A 12,694-nucleotide genomic window follows, 5' to 3' on the forward strand; every position below is an offset into this window, starting at 1 on the left:
TTGCAAGAGTTCACACCCAGTTTTTCAATGAGCTTTGCCAGAGCGCTATGAGCCAGCAGCTATTGGAAAGTGTCGAAAATTTGCCGAAATTAAGTTTTGGAAATTTATTGAACCGATTAGAGTCTAGACTAACTAATTATGTATATATAAATAAGGGCACACTTGGTCCAGTTTCAAGTTTCATCGCTGGCAGATACCAGTTAAAACCTTAAAATTTCTGTGAAAATCAAGTTTCGCCTCTTTGTAAAAAATATCATCAGAGTTATAATCCTTTCATCCATTATTTTTCTCCTTAGGAATGCTAATCATTCAATTTCAGGTAATATTAACCTTAAACTGACTACTACCCTTACAGGAAGTTATATATGTTAAAATTTTTGGCTTCCGACTTTCTACTAAATAGACACTAACCACAATTAACCACGATATTGAAATGATTTTGGGAACATTTCGCCCTTATAGTATGGACTATAAAGAATTTATGTCACTTGCATATATGAAAGAAGAAGTGCCAGCAAAACCCATACAATGTGTGAATATTATTTTCGATGATTACTTAAAATTTTTATCGTATTATGTCTCTTTTTTGGCTGAAATTTAAATTAATTAAATTAAAAAGAGTTTCACCACTCAATATAATTCAAAAGTTTTTATTATATTAGTTTTCCTCGGTCAATTAACACTCAATATACATACATATGTATGTATGTACTTCATCATCAGCGCCGGTATTAATTTGATTTTGTCAAAGTCAGTCAAAACTTGCAAAAAAATTGTTGTCTGATATATGGCCAAGAGCTTATGACGAATTCACAGCTAGCTTTCACATGTAATTTCCAAGTTAAATATTTATCATAAACCACAAGTGTGTACACGTTAGGGTGGTCCACAAACAGTAAAGTCGGAATTGTAATGCTCTCAGCCCCTAGGATTGTTCTATATCGAAAAAAGTATACTCGTATTTTTTTTTTTTAATCAAAAAATATTTAACGCTCAAAGTTTTCCATGTATTTTTTTTTTTATGGGAAAAATAAAATTTTTCGTACAAATGCTATAGATAGAAAAATATTGATTTTTAAGTATTCTATACCATTTCTTGCTTTCCCCGTATAAAATACATGAAAAACTTTGGGCGCTTTGAGCGACCTCTAAATATTTTTTGATTTCAAAATAAAAAATAAGGTTATAGTTTTTGTCGGTATAGAACAATCCTAGGGGGTGAAAGCATAATAATTCCGACTTTACTTTTTCAAATGCATTTTCGGACCACCCTATGCATGTGTTTTTTTTCCTTTCATATCCATGTTTTGTTAAAAGCAAAAAAATAATTTTTTAACTAAATTATTCATATTTCCATGAACTTTTAGCCGCAAAATAACTTTCGCAAAAATTCATCAAAATATTTTGCCATATTTTTATTCACACGTCAATGTCATTGCTGCACATCCATCCACCTTTCACCTGGCATCACTTTGGTGTGTTATATTGTATGCAGTTTTTTCGCTTATGCTTTGAGTAACTAAATACAAAGTTGTGGTTATTGACTGTTTTAGCCTTCATTTTTAGTTATTTAATTAAATAAAGATTATAATTAATCATTTGTTTAGTTTTGTTTTTTTTAATTTCTTTAAATCTTCGATTTTGCCATCGAACCTAATTCGTGAAATTTTTGGTGATCTCATAGCTAAATACATAGTGCATAATTATTTATGTTCAGAAAATTATGTACATTAGGCCGACACGGTGGTGCAGTGATTAGCAGTGCGCGCTAGCACTTCGCAATGCCTGTGTTCAAGCCTTGGTCAAAGCAACATTTGCGAATACAGAAAAAGGGGTTTTTTTCTTAATAGCGGTCGCCACCCGGCAAGCAATGGCCAACCTCCGAATGTATTTCTGCCATTGAAAAGAGCTTCTCATAAAAACAACATCCAGGCGCGCGCCCCAAATCGGAGGAGATGCTCGGCCAAACACTAACATATGTGTAAGCGCCAATCTATTATTATTAGGTATTTGCATAGAAATTCGTTGCACATTCCACGTTTGACGGATTGTTGGTTTGCGCCAATGTCATACTAAAATAAGAAATATTATCAACGTTTATTTGTGCTGTTCCAGTTGTTTGTGAAATGCTGGCCCCAGTGTTCTGTGTTTATTCAACGAACTGGGCAGCACTGCTTCGACGGCGAATTATTCCTTTTAAATCTCAACGAAAATTGAAAGTTTCTCTGATATGTGAGAATAGGGTATTTTGTGACCAATTACCCTAATAAACAATCACACATAAAGTACGTTCAAACATTTGTTTGCATCGAAGAAAATAATAACATCGTCCGCCTTGAACCTTGAGTGCCTGTTTACAGGCAGTAGAGCTCTTGCTTATTGATTTGGGTGCGCTACATATACATATTCGATACATATATCGCCTTTCGTTGATATATTTATTTTGGTTCGTACTCCTCGAATTCTCAAGTCGTGATGGATATTCTCGCTTCGTATACCACGGTGCTCCGCTGAGGATTTTGGGTTACGCATGACGAAGGATTTCGATGCTGCTACTGCTCGCATTGCCCTATAACGGACATCCATAGGTCCATATTGATTTTAGAACTGTGTGGTATATAATCACCTTATACTCCAGCCCCAAGTGCGAGCGAACGTTAAGAAACAAATACTATTTTTTAATACAATTTAAAAGCAGAAAGCATTTGCTTTAACTGTGGGTTTTTACCACAGTAATAGCGTTTCCGGGATTATGCCATCCGGCCCTGAGGTTTCAAGAGAGAGAGTCCAGTAATCCGTTGTTGGTAGATCCGCTAACAATCGAACCTAAGACTATGTACAAACAAGCCAATTAGCTGAGGCAATTAAGCTTTAAAGTGCCACATTGAGTTTGGTGTTCACACACACGTCAGCTGCACAATTAGCGATACGAAATTAGCTGCTGTATTACCTATAGTGAAGAAAAAGTTGGTACAATCCTACCTTTATTTAATTTATCATACATAAAAGAGGTCAAAGTAATGTCACTGTAGTTGATTTCCGCAGATAGACTACAAATCTTTTTTTTAAGCGTCAGACCAAAGAAATGGGAGGAAAGTTATTCACCTTTTCTACAACATAGTTTTAACTCGTGGTGCTCGAAGAGATTCTTTTCATAGCCAAAATGCGTCTACAGCAGGGACCGACCATATCAGTTATTGATGAAAACTGCCATGGAAAAATTCATTATGAAGGAGACGTTCTGCAACTAAATGATATCTACCTATCTTTTTTCACTGAGACTCAATTTTGAAGATAAATTTTTATTTGCAATTTTTATGCAAAATTGAAAAAAATAACAATTATTTTTCATTTTTATATTATAAATCCAAAATAACAACTATTTTTTTATTTTTATATTATATGTCTTAGATAACATTATTGAAGACTTTTATTTATATGGACCCTAGATCAACAGATGCTCAAAATAATTAAATGTAGACATCTAGTTTTTTTATTATTTATTATTATAATTTGAAACTAAAGTATGTACCGTAAAAAATATAAAAAAACAACAACAACAAATACATATAACAAGAAGAATATGGCAATAATTTTGCTTCTTGAAAGAAGCAATCAAAGAGAGAATATAAACATGGCAAAATGAAGATAAACGCCTAATTGCTGCGAAGGTTTAAATTAACGGTAGTAATATCTCACTGGAGGTAAATAGGCATTGTTTGCATTGGCACTCTGAGATAATTGTGCCTGAGCGGTAAGCCTTTCTCCTTGACTCTGTACACCTGCTGACTTCACTAACTCTTCTGCCTGTGCGCCACGCGAGACTTGCGCTGCTTCATCGTTACCACCAGTTGAAGCTTTTGCTTGCTTGGCGACCTCCAGAGATCCAATGACGGAGCTAACTGGCGCAACACCTTCATTAGAGAATTGTGCCGAACCGCCCAATGCATCATATTGTGCCTGAATAGCTTGTTGCGCATGCGCCGCCTCCTCAGCTGTTTTATATTTAATGAAGAATACCTCAGGCTTAGTGGTGGTAGTGGCCGGCTCATACACTTGCGCATCGATATCGGCAGCGTCTTGTTTCTTATTCAGCACATAAATAACGGTCTTCTCTTCATTAGCAGCGGGCGTGATTTTGATGGACGCCTTCTTGGCTGCCTTGTTGGAGGACTTAATGAAGACAACATTGTAGCTTTTACGTGCTTTGCCAATAGTGATATGACGTTCCTGCACCTCTTCCTCGGCATCTTCGGGTGCGGCGTGTAGAAAGAAGCGTTTTGTGATAACAGTCTTTGGTTCGACGAGTTGTTGTTGCTGTGAAGACTGTTGAGGAATCTGCTGTTGCTGCAGCGCAATTTGCTGAGGCTGTTGTACACGTTGCTGTTGTTGTAGAGAAATTTTTTGCTGAACTTGTTGTTGCTGTAACTGTTGCACCTGCTGTTGTTGCTGTAACTGTTGCTGTACGGTGCTCACTGCCGGCAAGTATCTTGGCTGAGGCTGGCCCAAAGATGCAGCCGCGGAGGCAGCACCGGCTACTTTCCCCAACTCAAAGTTGGGCCTCAAATTGGCCGTCTGCACAGCCATAACGGTTTGCAGATCCTTTAAAGCTTCAGCCGTGCTCGAAGACACGCCACTGAACTGCAATCGGCCATCTGATGACTGTGCGGCGTACTGATACCCTTGCTGGGGTGCAGCTGCAGACAAAGCCACAAGGGTGCATAAAACCTGCAAAAGTGTGAGAATAAATGAAGCAAAAATTCAAGTAAATTAATCCCGTGCAAGCGTATCCTTTCCTCCACTTACTGTAAATCCACGCATGTTTACACTTGGTTGGTTGTTGATGTTTGAACAATTCTGTGGGTTATTGTGTGCCTTGCCGGTATTACAGTTGGTTTTTATAGGCATGCGCACTTCGCAAACTACGATTGCTCTAAAAAAAAAATCTTTATTAAACGGCAATTTATTAAACAAGCCTGTAACAATTGTAATTCATTAGCGTCTGCATTAGTGCGTGAGCTGCCATGAAGAAATTGGCGCCTACGTCCAAGTCAACGTTGTGCTGTTCAGTTCATCAGCAGGCAAGTGATATGTACATACGAGTAGGTTAAAAGCCAGTTGCCGGATAGTCAGCGGCAATTGTTTGACTTCATTTGTCCAAGTTATAAGTTGTTTCGTTGATGTCTACGATTTAATTCAAATCATTTTTACATGTGCAATCACAGCGTTTGCTTACCAACATATGCATGCGAATTGCTGAATCATCTAACTTCTCTGATAATATAAACAAAAGTGAAATTCGTTAAATAATCGTTAAATAATCGCGTGGTATGGAAACTATCCCTGATATGCCTGCCTACGATTCTTCCAATTATTTTTAGTAGAAAGGACGTAAGACTAATGGGTCGGTATGACTTTGGTTGGTCTGCTGGTTTTCCCCCACCTTTGGGATGTAGCGGACCGTCACTTCCTGCCATTATAGTCGTAGGGAGCCCACGCATAACATGCTCTGAAAAGTGGTATCAGGAAGGGTAGCAATCGGGAAAGTCCCTTTTGAAGATGAGCTGGGAAAATGCCATCTGCTTCAGGTGCTTTGAAAGGCACTGAGGCAGATATAGCCCATCCTATTCTATCCTGCTTGAACAGTCCTTTGGCGATTCTCCAATCCTCTGCTCAGGGGCGTTGTATCGCAGACTACGTGTGGATTGTTCTGGTTGCGAGGGAAATTTTACAATATGGATGCAAAAATAAGCGAGATTTAAAAAAGGTTTAGTATGAAAACATTTTTGAAAGGATTGCCACCTCTTTGAAAATTTAGATTCAATTTTATTAATAATGGATGGCAAACGAATGAGGTTTAAGCATTTTTCGGTGTCGAGTAGTGATTTATTTTGATAGGCCTTGCCACCTGTTAAAAAGCCAACTCTTTTTTTTACATAAGTTAAATAAATATTACAACATAGATCCTTATCGGAAGACGTATAAGTACGCCTTGTTTCGGAAACATTTTTAGAGAGGATTAAATGCCAACTTAAAAAACTTCGGCATGTGGTTCTAGGATACCAGAAAACTTATACTTGCTTAAAACCAAAATTATTTATTTATATACACAAAAAAAAAACAAAAATGATACGAACTCGGAAAGAAATTTCTGTACGAAAAAGAAAGAAAATTCTGGAAAAATTCTGAAAGATATTCTTCACATAGCACCATTATTTTCGTTGCTTCACAGATTTTCTTCCTAAGTTTCGTAAAAGAATGGAAGTGTGCGTAATTTATTTCATTTTAGAAAATTCGGTAAAAATCGAATTAAATCTTGACGAATTCTTTAAAATTTCTTTACAATGCAGAATACTCTGAAAAAATGGTTTGCAGAGTGTGTACATATCTATGTATCTATGTATGTACATACATATATATATATCGTAATTGAATTTGCAGCTTTAAATTTTAACAGGTTGGCGTGTGGTGGTAAGTGAGATTCCTACAAAAATAAAATACGCAATATGCAAATTGATAAATTATACTTTTGGGAGAACGCATTTACCGTTTTTCTATTTCTTTATCTTCACGAATTTTAGTTTACATATATTTTATATATGTATATATTTGATTGTACATATCGTCGATGTTTTTGCAAAACCGCCATCGACCAGTTGAAAAACCGTTGTGGCAAAAATTAGATTTGGTAACCCTGAACTCCAGGCATCGAGATTTATGCGTAAAGATCGTTAAATCGTTATTAAAACAACAGATTTGTAAAATAATACCTAGAGAAAATACCGCCCATCAAGGCAATACCTTCAAAGAATAAACATTTTTTTGCTCTCCTGTAAAATTTGAGTGCCGTAAGATAGGCGGTTTTGCAATTGAGATATGGACCGTTTTTTATCAAAAACATCGACGATATGTATATAGTCTATTCCAATATCGGTCCGGTTTACAGGCTTTAGTCAGAACTTACAGGAAGTCGGTTTGAGAGAGTAACCGAACAAATGTTCCTAGTCAGAAGTTACAGGATTTAGTCCGGAGTTTTTTTTTCTGTAAGTTCATGGAAAGTGTCAAACGATCAGCTGATTTGCATGTGCAAAGAAAAACAGAAAGCGATGACAGCAAAGAACCTTATATATGTAAAAAATGGAAGTAAACAACGAAATATTTGAATATGTATAGATTTTAATAATTATTCAGTGAGCCATTCTTTTATAAGTCGGACGGAGTTCGTGAAAAAAATTATGTCATGTCTCCGATTCGATTCAAATTTGTTTTGTGGGTTCTCTACATGAAATCAGCTAACACGGAGATATGAACTGTCAAAGTTTGCATTTATGAACTAAACATGTACTTTTTAAATCGTTATATCTCGGGTTCTGCTGATCCCAGAGATTTCACCTTAACATCATTTTAAAGCTAAGAAACGGGCTTAACATTTCTATATATAAGATAGTCAAGATTGTCCATAAAGCTAACTTAGGCATTAACAGTTGAACTTTTTGAGGTTGATTTGTATAGTGAAGACCAGTAAATTAGGGATTTAAGATTATACCATCGTAATCCTTGTTTAAATCTCTATAAAAACATGGGTCGAAAAAATGGGGGGGTTTTCAAGAACTTTTTTTTTAATATTTTTCTTTATGACGAGATGGTTTATTTTGTGAGGCCACACGCAAGCTAAGCTAACAAAAATGTTGGCTCGAATTAACAATTTCAATGCAGTAAAGGTTGCGGCCAAATTTTCAGATAGCTTTGTTAGTTCGGTAGCTTTGTAGCTGATTGCTTTTGTTGCTGTTCCGTCTTTAATCTAGTAGAATTGTATTTCCACATTTATTTTCGAGTGTGCATGAGGAAGACGAGCTAGTACATCACTAAAATCATATTATTTCATACTAAAACAACAAACTTTTTAAGTCACAAGTATACTTTTATGTTGAACATACATATGTATAAATGTATGTATTCATGTATGAGTACAGGCGCGTGTAGTAGAATGACCTGCATTTCCTACTAATTTTCGTCGAATTTTAGTTGGCATCATTTATCATTCGCTTATCTACTTGTAAGTAGTTATGTACTAAAATTATATCACATGCTTTTTACCCCCCGCATTCTTCCAACTCACCCTATGATTTTCAACTAAACGGCATTCCCATCATATGCTACATTATGTTACTTAACAATTGCAGCAGGTAAGTGTTTATTTTTGTTTTTTATTTCACCATATTTTTGCTTTCAAATATATGTATTCAAATCTATTTTTGATTAGACTACGTCAGAGTCCACTAAAACAGGCACAGCATTCATGAAACGTGCCACCCAAATAGCAAAAGCTGAATTGCCAACTATTTTAATAACTTCAAATGGCGACAGCTACTGGGGCACAGGTATGAGCGTTAGGTTTTCCTGTAATTTTCTATTTGTTGCTATTTCTTCATTTTTCTTCAATCAAACGTTTCGTATTGCTCTGCTTGTCTCCAATGCAAAGGAATTTTCTTGTTGACTCATTTCCATTAGCCGCATGGCATTACCGCAGCAAGCAAACTTTTCTTAATTGCATGCAGGCACATTTTTCATTCCCCTCCCATTTTATTCCCCAATTTGATTGCTTACTTCTTGATTTTCGTGAGTTTGTTGCGTGAGTCTTTTGTTTGGTTTTGTTAGAGAAAGGTCAGTGTCATGTGTCGACACATTTTGCTTTAGGCAGCCGGAGATAAAGAAAAAACTAGTTTTCGTTGTTGTTTTTGTAACTTCCTCTACTTTAAATCTCTGCCTTTATCAACCGTTGTGTAAGTTTTAAAATTAAAATTATGAGAAGCAAATAAACTTAAGTTGATTAATTATTTCAATGGTAGGTATATTACACCTGCAGCTGTCAAGCCCAATCAGGTGCAATGGCGATATGTACTTAAATATATATTGCCTAATTCTTTAATAGACACTCAAGCGCTGTAATGAGTGTTTTTCATTTACGAAATCTGAGATTCAGCTTGAAATAAGCAACTCAACTTGCAGAACGAGTTGGACCAGCTTCGACCGGTTTGTACCCGAAACATTACTTCCTCAGCAGACTATCCGGAGTAGCGATTCTTCGTTTAGCTAAGGTTAGGTTAGAGATTAGTTTGTCATCGTGGCGAAAAGTTTACGCCTAAGTAGCTAGATCTAGTTCGGATATAATTGATCTCGCATTACTATGTTAAAACCAACCAGCTTCGTTGATAAAGTTGAGTTTGTTATGAGAGTTTTATATCAGACAGATCTTGTAACGATGTAAACTCATATGACCCTACGTGATATGGTATCCTTGCTCCCTTCTGCTCGTTTTCATTCCTGCATCAAAAACAGAAGTCATCTTCGACGAAGCCCAGTCTTCTGGCGTGGGTGTCTAGCGGCCGATGCCCAGTAATAACTTCTACAAACTTCGCGAAGACAGGTCTGCCAACAGGTTACCAATAAATTTTTTGTGCTCTTGGGGTTTTGCTCGGTCCACGTAACTTTTTCTCCCGCCATGCGCCACCTTTGACCCGAGTTCTGAAGATTGTGGAACCTTCCCTTGCTTACGCATCTGCGAATTCATTTTCGGAAATATTTTTTATGACCAGTGATTCACTAAATTCAACTCGTGCTTAATACTTCCTGCAGATAAAAGAGTCCTACACACCTTAATCAACTTCGCCGAAAAAGTCTTTTACAATAGCGGTTGCCCTTTTGCAGGCAGTGACATACCTCCGAGTGTATTTTTGAAAAAGCTTCTCATAAAACCATTTGTCGGAGGCGGCATAAAATTGTAGGTCCTCCATTTAAGTGAATAACAACATCAAGACACAAACCACATATCGAAGGAGAAGCTTGGCTAACCATTGTTTTTTTTTTACAAAAATCTATGTATAATGAAAAAGTCTCTCTAATGTACTACTCTTTCAGTTTACAAAGTCTTATCAATGACAACCGAATCATAGGTAATCATAGGTAAAGCTAATTTCAACACGCGCATCTCGCAAGTAAGCAAACCCATCATAAATTCCGCAATTGATTTATTGGGGTTCAAATTCAAAGGCAAGCATACGTATGTATGCCTAAAGAGGTAGTCTTTTTTTCATGCAAAAGAAACCCAATTCAGTGGAATATAACAAATACAAACACCGTAATTGCAGTACCTGAACAAACATTGCCTTCCCAGCCAGCAAAAAAGTCCGAAAACCGATCCGAAAATGGGGAAAAAAGTCAATGAAACCCCGACTTTTGTCCGTTTACCGACTCCATTTAATGATCCGTTTTCCCACTAAAGTGTACGGCAGAAACGTAGTATTTACAGAAAAGTACCGAAAACGGTGATGAAAAGGATACATTTTCGGCTGTTTTTACCGAAATTTGTCTGATTGATTTTTCGTTCTGCACTTCACAGATTCTTTTTCATGGTTCAAAAGAAATAAAATACAATTGCGAAGCGTCTGACGAGCTTCGAACCAGGCACCTTCTGGAAGCTTACACGCACGCTCAGCCACTGCCGTCTACGCATGCATGCTTTCAAATGTTTTGTTTAGCTTGTTTTTTTAGTTTTTGGTTTCAAATGGCATCATCTTTTTCGAACGTTTTCCGGACACAAAATTTTACGATAACTGTAGGAGATTTTTTTTGTATGTGTTTTCGGATACGGAAAATTGAACTAAACTGCACTGTCGGCAAAATTTACGTTTATTTGCCGGTTGGGTTGCCAACCTTCAGCTGAAGCGCACACTATTCCAATACATATGTATGTATGTACATGCATACATCCATAGATAATGCATGCGAAGTTGCTGTCTGTCCGCACGAGCCTATTTATTTCAATTAGCTGGATATGGGTTAATATTTTAAGGGAAATAAATGCTACATAAGTAAGTACAGTGTAGGGCCCAACGGATGTCATCAATTGATATCTGATGTAATTAATCAATCAAAAAAAAAAATAGTCTCTGCCATATTCAAAACACGCAGTATGCCAGCATTAGATTAAACATAAGATGCCGCACACTAGGTTAATAGCTATTTTTGGGTTTAAAAACCGGTGTGGCACACTTACATACATACATGCATGTAAATACGTAAGCATAAATACATTGTCAGAGTTGTATACGAAAACATGATTCGATAAGCAACTAACCACAAATACTGCCTAGGTATGTATGTACGTGCTCATACATTAATAGCAAATTTCTTTGAATTCTCGTGTTAACGTGGCTACCGAAACCCGGTGGCAATACTTGTCAAATTCCTTTTTATTGCTTTAATGTGTGAAAATAATTTATCGAGTTTTGTTTCAAATAATATTAGCCGATTTGACATTCGTTCACACGTCCGGCTGTTTGAAGTGTTAATCAATCTTTGTATTTAAATGCAAATAAATACATGAAGTGATTAAATACATATCACTTCAATAGTGTCATAATTCAAAAAATATAAATTTCGAGTTGAGTAAATATGCAGCAATAACCGCTACCACTTCTTCTATGATGCGTACAACTTTCATAGCTGTATCCATCAGCGTTGCCAGAATGAAATTTAGGGGGGGCTCGACCCTATTAAGCTGGCATTTCAGGGTACTATTTTATATATATATAAGGAAAATTTGAAAGTTAGGGGGGGAGGGGGGAGGGCTCGAGCACCCCCCTACCTGGCTACGCCCATGGCTGTATCCATTTCCATTATGTCACTAGAACAAACCATGTATTCATTTTTACTAAGCGAGTATATCGAGCTTAGGGTGAAAAATTGCTAAGTCATAATTTAAAAATTTTACAGGAGAAAAAAACCAATATTGTAGCTATTTTCTTCAAGTATTTCGCAAAACTTTGAATACACAACTTTTCCTGTTTAAAGCAAAGCAAAACTCCATACGAATCAGAATCTTTATTAACAAATAACATACTATTTTGGCCTTAACGAATTTTCGGAGCTTCTTTTGGACTTAGCAAACTTAGCAAACTTAGCAACGTTTCACTCTAAAGTGCGATATGTAAGTTCAAAACTTAAAGGCCGTTTTTCTCGACTTTTACATTTTTGACTTATGACACTATTGAAGTAAATGAGCGATTTGTACTCACATATGTACATATCTATGTATGTATAAAATAGTTCTACCTGTTAATACTTAATAGAAATAAATAAATGAATAAAAAGAGTCAACTAATTTATAGCAATTAACAAAAAACAAGCTCTGTGGCTGAAAGGTTAGAGGAGCGTACTACCATTCCGTAGGAACTAGGTTCAATCCATGGTCCAAGCAACACCTTAATTTAGAAAACTTTTTCTAACAGTAGTCGCGTTCGGCAGGCAATGGTAGTTAACCAAATACCTACATGCATATAGTACATACATACATTAGAGTGGATCAAATAATATTTTTTTTTTAAATTCATAAACGCTACCTCAAATTATTGTTATTTGTGATAAAAACAGTGATGTTATCAATTTTTATTTTCGTGGCATGTTAAAATGTAGCTAAAAATGTTGTTTTTACATGTATCACTCTGGTGTATTATTCGGAAACATTTCCTTAATTACATACCTGTCTTGTATTAGATTTGCTTGAAACTTGGCACTCGGGAGTTTTTGGGGTCGCTGATTACGAATATGAAGTAAATTTTTTTTTATTCAAAATGCCGTATCCAATTTCCAGCGGCAAAACGCCGGTTTGAATTTTGAAAAACTGACTTTAGAT

The 12,694-nt window shown here is 36.2% G+C and overlaps 2 protein-coding genes across 2 annotated transcripts in view; one reads left to right on the plus strand and one right to left on the minus strand.

Annotated features, from left to right (window-relative positions):
• Nucleotides 1–3,699: 3,699 nt before the first annotated feature.
• LOC108368295 (mediator of RNA polymerase II transcription subunit 15) lies at nucleotides 3,700–4,821 on the minus strand (the record flags this gene model as incomplete). The annotated part of the gene is made up of 2 exons (XM_017623136.1): nucleotides 4,807–4,821; nucleotides 3,700–4,728 (listed from the first exon to the last, which is right to left on the minus strand). Coding segments are annotated over exons 1-2 (1,044 nt in total), but the record flags the coding sequence as incomplete, so codon positions are not given.
• Nucleotides 4,822–5,024: 203 nt separating this feature from the next.
• LOC108368296 (uncharacterized) overlaps nucleotides 5,025–12,694 on the plus strand; it is a 31,450-nt gene continuing 23,780 nt past the window's right edge. Inside the window, exons 1-3 of the mRNA XM_017623138.1 lie at nucleotides 5,025–5,081; nucleotides 8,184–8,186; nucleotides 8,264–8,381. Coding sequence (XP_017478627.1) covers nucleotides 5,025–5,081; nucleotides 8,184–8,186; nucleotides 8,264–8,381 — 178 coding nt within the window. The remainder of the gene's footprint in view (nucleotides 5,082–8,183; nucleotides 8,187–8,263; nucleotides 8,382–12,694) is intronic.

The sequence above is a fragment of the Rhagoletis zephyria genome, unplaced genomic scaffold (assembly GCF_001687245.7).
Source record: "Rhagoletis zephyria isolate East Lansing unplaced genomic scaffold, Rhagoletis_zephyria_1.1 Rzeph_scaffold_03057, whole genome shotgun sequence".
Classification (NCBI taxonomy): domain Eukaryota; kingdom Metazoa; phylum Arthropoda; class Insecta; order Diptera; family Tephritidae; genus Rhagoletis; species Rhagoletis zephyria.